This window comes from Gopherus flavomarginatus, chromosome 3, assembly GCF_025201925.1.
Source record: "Gopherus flavomarginatus isolate rGopFla2 chromosome 3, rGopFla2.mat.asm, whole genome shotgun sequence".
NCBI classification, from domain to species: Eukaryota; Metazoa; Chordata; order Testudines; family Testudinidae; genus Gopherus; species Gopherus flavomarginatus.
This window is the reverse complement of record NC_066619.1, coordinates 51,437,751-51,450,818: the sequence shown is the minus strand read 5'-3', so window position 1 is coordinate 51,450,818 and position 13,068 is coordinate 51,437,751. Positions and strand designations below refer to the sequence as shown.

At 43.7% G+C, this 13,068-nt stretch overlaps 1 protein-coding gene across 8 annotated transcripts in view; it reads left to right on the top strand.

The window, feature by feature from the left end:
- The first annotated feature begins 2,295 nt into the window (after positions 1-2,295).
- The window catches only part of BDP1 (B double prime 1, subunit of RNA polymerase III transcription initiation factor IIIB), a 78,720-nt gene continuing 67,947 nt past the window's right edge, over positions 2,296-13,068 (top strand). For 7 of the 8 annotated variants that reach the window (XM_050946817.1, XM_050946815.1, XM_050946816.1 and 4 more), the window contains exons 1-6: positions 2,297-2,718; positions 4,991-5,546; positions 7,330-7,439; positions 9,033-9,092; positions 9,685-9,825; positions 11,423-11,556. In XM_050946817.1, coding sequence (XP_050802774.1) covers positions 2,489-2,718; positions 4,991-5,546; positions 7,330-7,439; positions 9,033-9,092; positions 9,685-9,825; positions 11,423-11,556 — 1,231 coding nt within the window. In that variant the 5' untranslated portion in view covers positions 2,297-2,488. Of the gene's footprint in view, positions 2,719-4,990; positions 5,547-7,329; positions 7,440-9,032; positions 9,093-9,684; positions 9,826-11,422; positions 11,557-13,068 lie in introns of all 8 variants that reach the window. The other variant, XM_050946820.1, reaches the window with a different exon arrangement.

Genomic DNA, 13,068 nt, shown 5'->3' with positions numbered 1-13,068 from the left:
AGTATTCAAATTTAAATTATTACAGTGCATGTGCATTAACACCTAACTGAAATGAATGGGGTAGTTAACACATAGGAGAGCTATGTTATTCCAGGCTCTCTGCAAACTCATCTCCATATCAGTTACACCTGCTTGCCATTTTTGAGGTTTTCTTTGCAACAAAAGCTAGAGATTTTTTTTTTCCTAAATGGAAGCTGAAATTGTAGAGAAAAAGATGGCAGCTTTACAGAGTACTGTTATGGTGTGCTACCATGTTCCAGCTCTGTCTAAGGCCTGAAGTATGAGAAGAATGAAGGAGCCAAGGCCACCTTGATGGCATCTGAGGCCTGGTGTTACAAAGAGACAAGCTTGAGCTAGTGCTTTGGATGCAAATACCTTCACAATGGGTGGTTGCGAAGCTGAAGCCTGGGTTTGGCTCTGCATTTGGTGACTAGTTTCTCTATGCCACTTTGAGATCTTCACAGTATGAATCCAAATTTGGATGTGGTCCCTTCATCTGTACGGCGCAACCTGGAGGAATTCTGTGCCACTGCATGCACGCAGAATTCATGTCCTGTAAAAGCAGCAAAGAATCCTGTGGCACCTTATAGACTAACAGACGTTTTGGAGCATGAGCTTTCATGGGTGAATACCCACTTCTTCAGATGCACTTCATGTCCTGTAGATTTCTTTGCTTCTCCACAGAGACTTTCTGATGAGGAAGCAAAGGGAAGCTGCAAGAGCGGTCATGCATCTCCCTCCCCCTAACCCCAGCAACACAGGCACATTGTTTTGGGTGCTCAGAGCAGCCAGCGGAGAGGTAAATGGCAGGGAGTGGGGAGTGCTGGTGATGGCCTGGCCACTGGCTCCTACTCTGCACTGGGTTCATCTGCTAGTCCTGGATGGGCTGAGGTTGGGGGCAGATAGGACTTTCTCTTCCCCCGCAAAGAGCATCTGGGGCCGGGTCACCCCGAGCCCCAGAAACCTCCCCTGGCTGCAGGATGCTCTGCACCCTTCCCATCTCCGCTTCCTGCCCCCATCACTCCTCAGCCATGGGAGGAGCTGCTTCCCCATCCGTCCAACCCCATGCAACTGGACCCCACCATGCCTAGCCCCCCCCAGCACCTGAACCCCCACTCTGCCAAGCCTCACTCTCTGCATCCAGAGCCTCCAAGCACCTAGATTCCCGCACAAGCCCCCCCTATTCAGCTCCCTCCACACCTGGACCCCACCCCTGCATCCAAACCAACTCTCACTGAGCCCTCTGCACCTGGACCCCATCCCATTAAGCCCCTGCCCCAGCACCTAGACTCCCCAGCTCAGCCTCCAAGGCCATGTCCCCTCCCCCCAGCCCCAACCACTGTCACCTAGGCTCCCCCTGCAAACAGAACCCCCCAACAAGCCCCTGTGCATCCATATTCCCCCTGCACCCGGATGCCAGCACTGAGCAACATGCACTGATTGCCCCACCCAAAATCTTCTCACCCCACATCTGGATCCTCCCATGCTAAGCCTACCCACACTTGCATCCTGGTGGACTGAGACTGACTCCCCATTCCTGGTGTGCATGGTGCAGAAGGGCAGAGCTCCCAGGATATTTCCGGGGCAAGCCCAGCCCTTGTGCTGTCAGGTTCGGGTCCAGTCTCACCACTAAATCCATGGGGGAGGGAGGGCCTGCAGGGTGATGTCCCACCTCCATGCAGCCAGTGGCCTGTGCTTTCTACTGCCACACTGGAGCCTCAACATTTGTTGATGAATAAAATTTACAGGACTTTAGAATATTGTGCACAGAATTTTTAATTTTTTGGCACAGAATTCCCTCAGGAATAAGGCTAGTTTATAGCCTTGTCCCAGGGATTGTCAACAGCAAGAACCTGAAAACCCTGAATAAGAACCCCCTCCCCCCTCCCAAAATCAGAAGACTGGCTTACAAATGAGATTTCAGAAAATATGCATTTTGGAAGTATTATTTATTTGCTTTCTTGTATGAGCCCTTTTCAACTCTGTAAACACAAAGGCTAGAAACGTAACTTTTTTAAAGGAAAACTCAGATTCTCACATCACTCACAGACCCTAGCAGTGGAGGAGGGGTGGGGGACGCTTTAACAAAATCCCCTCACCCTGCGAGCCACGGACTCGCGATACAAAGCACAGTACTGCATGTCCCCTCCGGCTCTCCGTCACTTTGGCACAATCTCCTCCAGTTACGGAAGTTCTAGCGAGGGAACGTGCTTCACTTACCCCGTCTTCTGACGCGTCACGTGATTTCCCCGCGGCGGCCGATCGCAGGCTGATGACGTTTGCTTGCGCCAGACCTTGTGCACGGTGGGGAGGGGACCTGCACCCGGTGTGCGGCAAGTGACATGAGGCGGCGGCGCCGGAGGGGGACACTCGGCCCTAGCGCTTCTCGGGCCGCGCGGGAGTGACCCCCCCGCCGCCTCTCCCAGGGACCGGACCGAGCTCTTTCTTCCCTCGGCTGAGTGAGGGGAACGGGGAGCAGCCTGGCAACATGTTCCGCCGAGCGAGGTTTAGCGTGAAGCCCAACGTGAGGCCCGGGGGTAGGGGCGGTGGCTGCGGCCCAAGCGCCCCGGCGGTCCCGGAGCCGCAGCGTGGCCAGGATTGCGCCTCCCTGCCGGCAAGGCAAGAGCCGCAGCCTAACGCCCCAGCCTCTCCCGGAACTGCTGCCGGTCCCCTCCCGGAGCCCCCGTCCCAGCCGGAGGGGGGACAGCCGGGGAGCAGGTGAGTTCCGCGGCTCTAGCCCCACCAAGCCGCCGCTGGGCAAGTCTCGCCGTCAGGAGCAGGTCCAGCTCCGTGCAACCCGGGGGAGCAGGACCAGCAACCGCTGGGAGGGCGCTGTTTGGCGGTCTCAGTCCAGTACTGGTCCTATTGGCATCCAGCGGGGGTGGGCGGGCAAAGCCCGCCCACTTCTAAAGGGCCTCCCCCCAGCCTAAGGGGAGGACCCACAGGTCTGAGACACCAAATAATTACGGGGGACAACTAAGGAAAAAAACAGGATCGGGAGTGAGGTCATAGGGCTACAGTCCAGTACTGGTGCTCAGGTACCTGGAAAGCTTTGGGAGCTGTTTAGTTACTATCATGGCCAGCAGTCTACCTGCCCTTGCGCTCTGCGCTGTCCCTCACACCGCAGCTGCACGCACTGTGCTTGGGAGCTGCCAGGTGTCCAACGCCTTCTCCGTTCCTGTCTCCCTTTATTTCAAGAGATATTTTTCCTGTTTGAGAGTGGTTTCCTCGTTGGCTTTGGTTTGCCTTGTTTGAAGTTGTGAAGTACATATTACTGCAGGATGAGAGGGCACTATTTGCTAAGTCTAAGATAACCAAGAATGTAACAAGTGCTAGCCCTTGGTTTAGAAATAAATGGCCGTATAGGTATTTTTTGTACATAATTATTCTGATTTTGTTATAGTTCCCAATCCTGCAATAAGCCTCACATGGAAGAGACTCCATTGAAATAAATTGATTCTTGCCTAGGGGCAGGGGTTCTCCTAGGTGGAAAACAATTCTGGATTGGGACATACATTTAATATTTGTGGTTGAAGTTAGTACTTAGCAGTTTAGTGTTGATTTCCTTAAGACTGAATACTTTCTTTTTATCAGTGCAGACCTTTTTCTGTTATTATTAATCTACTGTTTTATTGAATTAGTACTTAGGAACTTGTCATATCTGCTTTTCTGTAACACCTTAGGACACTAGAGCAAATACTAAGAAAAAACATTATAATAATGATTCACTCTGGGACCAGATATTGCCTTGATTTGCACAGTTCTCATTGAAATCAAAGGTGGAGGTCTTCAGAACAGAACTCAAGGAAAATATACCACTCCTAGTCGTGTAACACTGACAGTTTGGGGGGGGGGGGGGCTATTAAAAAACAGCAGCAGCAAACAAGTATTTTTGTTTGTTTTTTGGTACCAAAATTTGGGTGAATATCTATGAATTAGGATGGGCAACACTTTCTTGGATTTACACCTAGAGTTAAAGAAACAGTCCAGATTTAAAATAATTAAATGTCACTTAGTACTTTGTCCATTTTAAAATGTCTAAATGACTTTACCACGGAGCTTGAAAAATATACCTGACATTTTGTGGAGTTCTATTTTATTCAAACTTGATATTCCTGATACTTTGAAAGTTACAACTGCAACCAGGGACTGACCACCTTCCCCACCTTTCCCCCCCCCTCCAAAAAAGCACAATCCTCATTATAAAAAAAATCTTTGCACTTCACCTCTCCTGTATTTTGACCAAGCAATGATCAGTAGTTGAGGCACTGGAGTGGTCTGCAGAGTTAGGAAGATAACAGTGCATTGATTTGCACTAGTTTCATGTTGGGAATATTGTCGTTGCAACTTTAAGTGTTAGACCATTTTAAACCAAGATTGACGTCCTATAGAAAGTAATAGTACTGTACTCACTTAGGAAAGGCTGCTGACTTTTTGTACACTTAGCATAGATAGTGAAACTCTTGTCAGTTTCACTCTGGGTTTTAAGGAGTTACACAGTGATATAATATTTGAGTTGCAAATACTGCAGAGGAATTTAAATTAAGTCTTTTTCCTAACACCTAAAAATCATAAACGTTGTTACATCTGAGTTCATTAAATATTTTTATGCAATTTTTTGCATAAACTATTTTATTATCTGGTGACCTATGAGTGCATGTTGAGATTGAAGGTAAAGAGCATTCCATTAAAAAACCAAAAACAGCTTGAATAACTAAATGTTATTTATTATTGCTAAAAACTTGTTAATATTTTGAGGTCAGTTATTTTTGGACATAAGTGTCAATATTTTACATACTTTACGAGGCTCCATTCAATATGTCTTGGTTTGGTTAAGTATGAGTTCCTGGATAAGGTTCTCAGAGTAAAACACTTTTCTTTAGTACTATATTTAGGCTTTAGATATGCTCCCCTCAATGCAATCTTAAAAGTAGCAAAACTGTCATTCTAAGGGATTTCAGGGTAAGATATTTGTTTTAATTTTCCACAGAGATGAAAGGACTGGTGGTGCAAATGATGATGGAGAAGCTAGGAAACCTGCAGATACACCTTTACAGAGAAGAAAACGAATATCCACTATGCCTAATCTGGCAAAACCCAGAGTTACACTTCCATCTGCACAACGTTCAATATCAAAGTCTTCTCAAAAACAAGTACCTCAGTCTGTTACTAATGGTAACTCTTCACTTCAGAAGGAATCCTATCCATCAGAGAAGATTAATACAGAAAGCTCCCCAAAGTCTCCCATACTGCCTGAAAAGAAGACACCTATTCCACAAGTGCCACAGTTTTCCCCACTTAAAAAATCAGTAAGCAAAGAGCCAAATATGGGTGTAACTGCTCTCAGAAATGATGAAATCCTCCAGAAGAACACACCCTGCCCTCTCAAGGAGAGACCCACCCAAGGAAGACCTACCCAAGAGGAAATGTCACATACAAAACCCCCTGTAACAAAAGATAAACAAAAATGCACAGACCGTGAAAGAATCCTCAAAGCTCAGAAGTTAAGAGAGATGCTCAAAGAAGAGCTTAAGAAAGAGAGGATGGTAAGGTCCTGCTTTGGGAATTTTGGGCAGAGAGGACACAAAAAAGGGGATCAACATTTGCCTGATCCCTGTGGGTCAATTCCAATATGTAATCTACGGTAACTGTGATGTCTGCAGGATAGTGCTGGCAGCCAGTGATGGAATCTAGTAGCTCTTGTCCTATCACAGGAGTGAGTGTTCTTTTGTATAAAAATGATGTATTTATTTCTTTTTGGTGGTGGTGGTGTGATTCTACTTGTGGACCTTTATGTGACATAATAACACTCCTGCTAACATGCCAGCCAGAATGCTTGCTATTTTTACTATGTATTTTTATCATTGGTAAATACAATGTGGGGGCTGAGAGTTGGGATTCTTGTGTTCTGTACCCAGCTTTGTTATTGACTCAGTTCTGTTACCTTGGACAGCTCACATCACTATTCTGTTAACCAGTATCTATCATTTTATAGCTGAGCAATCTTATGGGGATGTTAAAACACTTAACTATTAAACTTCATGAGATTCTAATGAAAACTGAATTCAGCAGCACAATGTAAGAGATTTGTATATATCAATAGAGGAGGTACATATGAGAAGGAAAAGAGGCAGCAGCTTTCTTTCAGTGGATAAGTCAACTTGAAAATTAGTCAATTAAAAAAAAAAAGTGGTTTCATGTACTGTAAAAGGGCCTTAATCTCCCTGCCAACAACAACAGTAATAATTTTTAAAAAGCCACACAAAACGGCAGGGAGTTGAGGAGCATTCATAGTGTCTGAAACTACTTTTATCTATTTTTTAATTGACAGTGTTCATTTTTAAAAGTTGAATTCATCATTTATATGAAAACCTAACAGTTGCAATCCTGTGCAAGTATCAGAAGGGTAGCCGTGTTAGTCTGGATCTGTAAAAGCAGCAAAGAATCCTGTGGCATCTTATAGACTAACAGACTTATTGGAGCACGAGATTTTGTCAGTAAATACCCATTTCTCAGGGCCGACTCTAGCCATTTCGCTGCCCCAAGCACGGCGGCATGCTGCAGGGGGCGCTCTGCCGGTCGCTGGTCCCGCAGCTCCGGTGGATCTCCCGCAGACGTGGCTGCAGAAGGTCCGCTGGTCCCGCGCCTCCGGTGGACCTCCTGCAGGTGTGCCTGCGGCTGCTCCATTGGAGCCGCGGGCCCAGTGGACCCTCCGCAAGCACGCCTGTGGGAGATCCACCGGAACCGTCTGCCGCCCTCCTGGCAAGCAGCAGAGCGCCCCCCGCGGCATGCCGCCCCAAGCGCGCGCTTGGCGTGCTGGGACCTTTAGCCGGCCCTGCAAAATTTTTCGGATGCATGTATAATACCCACATGCATCTGACGAAGTGGGTATTCACCCATGAAAGCTTGTGCCCCTATACGTATGTTAGTCTATAAGGTGCCACAGGACTCTTTGCTGCTTTTACAAATCCTGTGCAAGTTCACTCTTTGTTTTATTTTGAATTAGTCAAAGGTAAAATATCATCTAAAGTGTCTCACACTCCTTGGTTTGACACACGTCAGTCTTCTTAGTCTCTGATATTAGATCGTCCATCCAGTGTGTCTTGGCTTCTGGGTCTATACACTCATACCTACATAGAGCATTGAGGTCTCTTGAAAACCCAGATCAGTTAAGGTTGATGATGTCTTTGAGAAATGTAGACTATAAAATCATAAAATTACAATAATGTTAGAGAAAAATTAGGCCAGGCACATATAAAAATAAATATTTATATTATATAATGTGTGTGAGTAAAGAAAAAGCTAAATAAACATGTCTTTGGTATGTAGAAAAAATGGAAAAATAGACCTACAGTAATTGAAGGGAAAACGCCACCAGATCATTCCAAAATGACTATGAGAGACTTGATATACTACCTGCCAGAAAACAATCCTATGAAGTAAGTACAGTTATCTTTTCTTAAAAGTAAATTGTTTTTGTCTGTGTATACTAATTTAATCTTTGTGAAATGTATTATACTGACAGCCCTGGATACAGAAGTCATGTTTATCCACAGAACAGGTACAGCATTCAGAAGCTTACGCTGCTACTGCCCATGCTTTATCACTATTACTTAGTATTTGTATTGCAATCGGGATTAGAGTCTCATGTTAAGTTTCGTACAGACATACGGAGACACAGTCAATACCCTGAAGTATTTCAATGTATATAGACAAGTAATAAGTGAAGTGTGGTATAATATAATCTCATCTGTGTGTATTCATAAACATACACTTGAATTTTTCCCAATTGTAGATTAAATATTAGCTGCTCTTCAATGTAGCCATCATAAGTTGGCTGACTTTTAATAGGCATCATGGTAGAGGTGTGTCTTGAGTGGGTGATGACTGTATGGTATCAATTTGGAGTATGTGTATTCCACACATATCATACGTAAGGTTAAGGTTTTGTCACGGTTATTTTTAGTAAAAGTCACGGACAAGTCGTGAGCAATAAACAAAAATTTATGGGAGCCCCGATCTGTCCATGACTTTTACTAAAAATAATGCTGGGAGAGAGGGCTGGGCAGGGAGGAAAAGGAATGACACTAGGATCCCCATGGGGGGGGACTAACAGCTCTAGCCCCACCATCATAGAGGGCACAGCTCCAGCTCCAAACCCTGCTGAAGCCATGGGGTGGGGACATGCAACAATGGCTCTGGAATCTATTGAAGCCGAAGGGGTTGAGCACACGGCCCCAGCTCTGGCTGTGGGGGATGGAGGGAGGTGCACGGCTCTGGCCGCGCTCCTGACAGCTAAGCCGAAGTCGTGGTGGTCCAGTGAAGTCACAGAATCCATGATCTCAGTGACTAAATTGTATCCTTAATCGTGTGTAGTGTGGAACAAGGCACAAAAATAATGTCACAAACGTCTGGCAATATAATCTCTACCTGGAAGACTAGCCTGAGGAGTAGTAGGGTAGGTAGTTCATTTTCTGTGTCCATTGGAAGTTTGGCGTTTCTGCTTGCCTTGTGATCATTGTTGCCAATTGTGCTGGTAGCACTGGCACTGTTAGCTGTCAACTGGTAACTGGTCTGAGATCAAAGAACTCATGGTATGTCTACGTGGAACAGCAGTGTATGCTGCATGGATATGATTTCTAATGCACACTAACAAGTTCCACAGTAATGGGTCTATATAGATCTTGCTAACACGAAGTAAAAATACCCTATTGCATTTTAGCGTAGTACTACGCTGTTATGTAATGGATTCGGACAGATGTGAAGTCAGGTGATGTGAAGTGACAACAGGTTCTCTATCCTGTTACTAATTCTCCTGAACTATTCATTTCTAGAACCTTAAGTTGCTCAAGTCACTTAGCAGGATATACAGATTGTGAAATTAGATGATGCGCTAGCATGGTATAAAAGAGAGTGCCCTAGTAAAGATGTTTTGCCTTCAGACTTAGAACAGACTTTTTTTTTTTTTTTTCCTTGCTGGTGTAAATCTATATATCAGTGAATATTGTCATATCTCTAATATTCATTAATAGGTCTTCGCTGGCAGAAGAAAAGAAAACTGAGAAGACTTCTACACAGGTCCAAATGAGAGAGTAAGTCTTTGTGTCTATGGTACTTAACGTCAAAATGCCTTCTGTTGAAAAAGTAGTACCTTTTATGTATAAGTAATGTAGAAGGGATTGTCTGTTTCCTAACTTACTGTTGTGATAAATTTATTCCTTTGTTTTAAATTAATTATTTTAGATGGTGGGAAGATGGCTGAAAAATGGTAGTCATTAGATAAATTGTCCAGGAGCAGAATGTAGAAATCAGTCTGTTCACTCAGACTAATTGAGACAGGTTAGCTGTGATGAGTATCTTGTTGTTCATGGTAATAGGTTGATCATGTTACATTTTGTGTTTCATAATCATTATTATGACAGGGAGTACTTGTAATTCAAGGAAAGTTATTGTTGCAGCCAGTTAACATCATGTTAAAATTTGTTTGGTATTAATTTTACATGGATCCAGCCAATTGACATTCAAAATATAACTGATAAAACATTAATCTGAAGATATATAAAATTGTGGGGGTTTTAGCTAGGTGGCTGAATAATATATGGAGTAATCTAGCAGATACATAGCGACCAGAAGAAAATGCTACTTGTGTGTATGTGCTGAAGTGTTAATCTTTCAAAATTGTAGACCAGAAGAGATACGTGATCCTGATCATGAAGATGAGGAGGCTGAGACTGAGCCAGAGGAAGGGGAGGAGAATGATGGCCCTCTTCTAGTTCCTCAAGTGAAAGTAGCAGAAGATGGTACAATTATTCTGGATGAAGAAAGGTAATTGATATTCTGCAACTGACTCCTGTGCTGTGTGTGTCTGATGAATTACTGTCTGGTTTCCAGAGTGGTTAACAATGTAACTCCTGCTAACAGAGTTAACTATCTGGCTTCATAATTTTACATAACACCTTACAATTTAGTTCAGAGGTGGGCAAACTGTGGAAGGACTATCCTGACTGGCCCTTGAGCTCCCAGCCGGGGAGGCTAGCTGCTGTTCCTCCTCCCCCGCAGCCCCTGTGCCACCAGTGCTCTGGGCGGCGTGGCTGCCAGTCCTGCTCTGAGCAGCATGGTAAGGGGGTGGGGAGATGGGGGTTGGGTGAAGGACAGGGTGTCTCAGGGGGCAGGGAGCAGGGGGCGGTTGGATGGGGTGGAGGTTCTGGAGACAGGGAACAGGAGGCGGTTGGATAGGCGTGGGAGTCCCAGGAGGTCTGTCGGGGTGGGGGTATGGATAGGGGTCAGGGGACAGGGAGTAGGGGGGATTGGATAGGGGGTAGGGTCTCGGGGGGCGGTTAGGGGCGGGGGTTCCGAGGAGGGGGCGGTCAGGGGACAAGGAGCAGAGGGGGTTGGATAGGTCGGAGGTTCTGAGGGGGGCAGTTGGGGTGGGGGCCAGGCTGTCTGGGGAGGCACAACCTTCTGTACCTGGCCCTCCATTCAGTTTTGGAACCCCAATGTCACCTTCAGGCCAAAAAGTTTTCTTACCTCTGATTTAATTCCGTGTTGGATAGCAAATTAGGGCTATACGCAATGCATCATTACAGGATCTGGATTTGAGTTGCTATGGGAGCTTAGGGATGTCCTGGTAGAGGAATTTGGAACAGTCAAAAAGAAATGAAGAATTTCCTATACATGACCTTGCAAAAGAGTTTTCTTGGAAAGTTTAAGACTAATTGGACAAACAAATTTGAGACATTGGACTCTTCACTACATTTTACTTAATGTATATGTGTTCCATATTTCTAAAACATTAGAATGTATGTAATTACAGTAGAACCTCAGAGTTTGAACCCCTTGGGAATGGAGGTTGTTCATAACTCTGAAATGTTCATAACTCTGAACAAAACGTTGTAGTTGTTTTTTCAAAAGTTTACAACTGAACGTTGATTAATTCAGCTTTGAAACTTTACTGCAGAAGAAAAAATTAAATTAAACAAGCACAGAAACAGTTTCCTTACCTTGTCAAGTCTTTTTTAAACTTTCCCTTTATTTTTTTTTAGTATTTTACATTTAATGCAGTACTGTACTGTAGTTGCTTTTTTGTTGTTGGTCCCCACTGCCTGATTGTGTACTTCTGATTCCAAATGAGGGGTGTAGTTGACTGGTCAGTTTGTGTGGCTGCTGTTCATAATTCTGAGGTTCTACTGTATGTAATTTAACTAGGTTAATATCAATTCCCAATATTCTCTAATTAATTCATATAATAGAGAGATATTGGCATGGTAGTGAAACGTAGTTAAATTGATGTGAACTTGGAGTATGGCAGGAAGAGTCTTAATTTTCAGGTTCTCAACAGACATAAAATGTGGTTCTCTAGGTTTTTATTGTCCCAATGACATTTCTGATGTCTGACATTCCGGGGTTGCTTTCTTCTTTTCAGTTTGACTGTAGAAGTTTTAAGGACAAAAGGGTCATGTGTTGTAGAAGAAAATGATCCGATCTTTGAGCGTGGCTCCACAACTACCTATTCCAGCTTTAGGAAAAGTTTTTATGCTAAGCCGTGGTCAAATAAAGGTAGGTATATTTTAGTTTCAAGTTTTGAGTCTATAGAAGACTAAGCCCTGATTCTGCAGACACTTGCATACGTATATTTTACACATGTGAGTAGTCCCATTGATGTCAATGGATCTATTCACGTGTAAAGTTAATTACTTATTTAATAGTTGTAGGATAGGGGCCTTAATGAGCAAAGTTCTGGCTTGTGCTGAGCATAGACATACTCAAGAAACCCCAGACCCAGTGAGATAATGGGCTGGAAGCTGGTTGCCACTCCAGAAGTGGAAATGCCACTCCAGTGTGCCTCTGACAGGAGGGTCGTTATGGGACTGGGGACCAGGTTGTATAAACTGCGTATTAAATCATATGTTTCCTAATCCGTCAGCAGTTATACACACAGCCCTTCCAGCATGGTTTAGGAATAGATGGTGTGAGGAATCTGTGCATTGGGCTGCTTTTTGCAGTGTGTATGTGCACCTGTGTTTTGTGGGTGCAGGACACTATGCTTATGTCTACCAGAACTTGGCCATTATTATTTGCCGGCATCGCAATGTGGTAGAGATCACTGTGTATGAGAACACTTCTCAAATCTTTGGGTGGAAGATTGTGGTTTCATTTTCAGGAGAAAAATATTTTCAACAAATGTACTAATGAGTGGTTATTCATAGTCAAAAAATGGTATGATCTGCAGAAGCTAAATTCTTGGTTTGAACATACATTATTTAACTTCAAAGTATACTGTTCACAAAGGCATAGCATAGAGGGAATTGAGTTTTCAAGGTGGTTAGAAGCTAGAGTGAATGTGAAACATTTGATAACCACAGAAGCAACTTATTTTGAGTAAGCTCTTAGTGTGTGAACTTTATTCCTGATACATGATGATAATTTTTAATTACTTCAGTGTTTATCTTTCTGACTTAATAGCTTACTTTTTAACAGAATTACATTGTTTAAGTTTTAGAGAAGAAATCTTCTCCAAACTGCTGTTTACTGGAGTGAATAGTGTTAGTAGTACCTGAATCATATCTCCCTTCTTCTTAAGTCATGACACGAGGAAAATATTTTTCAGGAGCCATGCTGTTGTTGAGTGTATTCTACTGTGAAGGGTGGGGAATCAGTGAATAATTTCAAGTTTATTGGATATATATTCACTTATAGTAGTTAGCTTTATATGTTTTCCATGTTGCTAGATGCTCAGAAGCTATACTGATGCCGTAAGTATCTAGATAAACATTTGTACGGCATTCCTCAGTAGTATCAAGATGCTTTACAATGTGATAAGCAGAAAAAGTATGAAATAAAGCAAACTCAAATAACAATAACTTTGAATACAGGGGTAGCTGGGTGAAATGTGATGGCCTGTGGTTTGCAGAAGTTCAGATGATCCCTTTTGGCCTTAAACTCTGTGAAACTATGAACTGGAATAATGGTCTGGTTTGGAATTTAGCTCTGTCTGAATATATTGGGTTTACATATGTTATTTTTTTTTACTCTTAAATGTAAAGATTTTGCTTCATGTAGTAAAAAGGA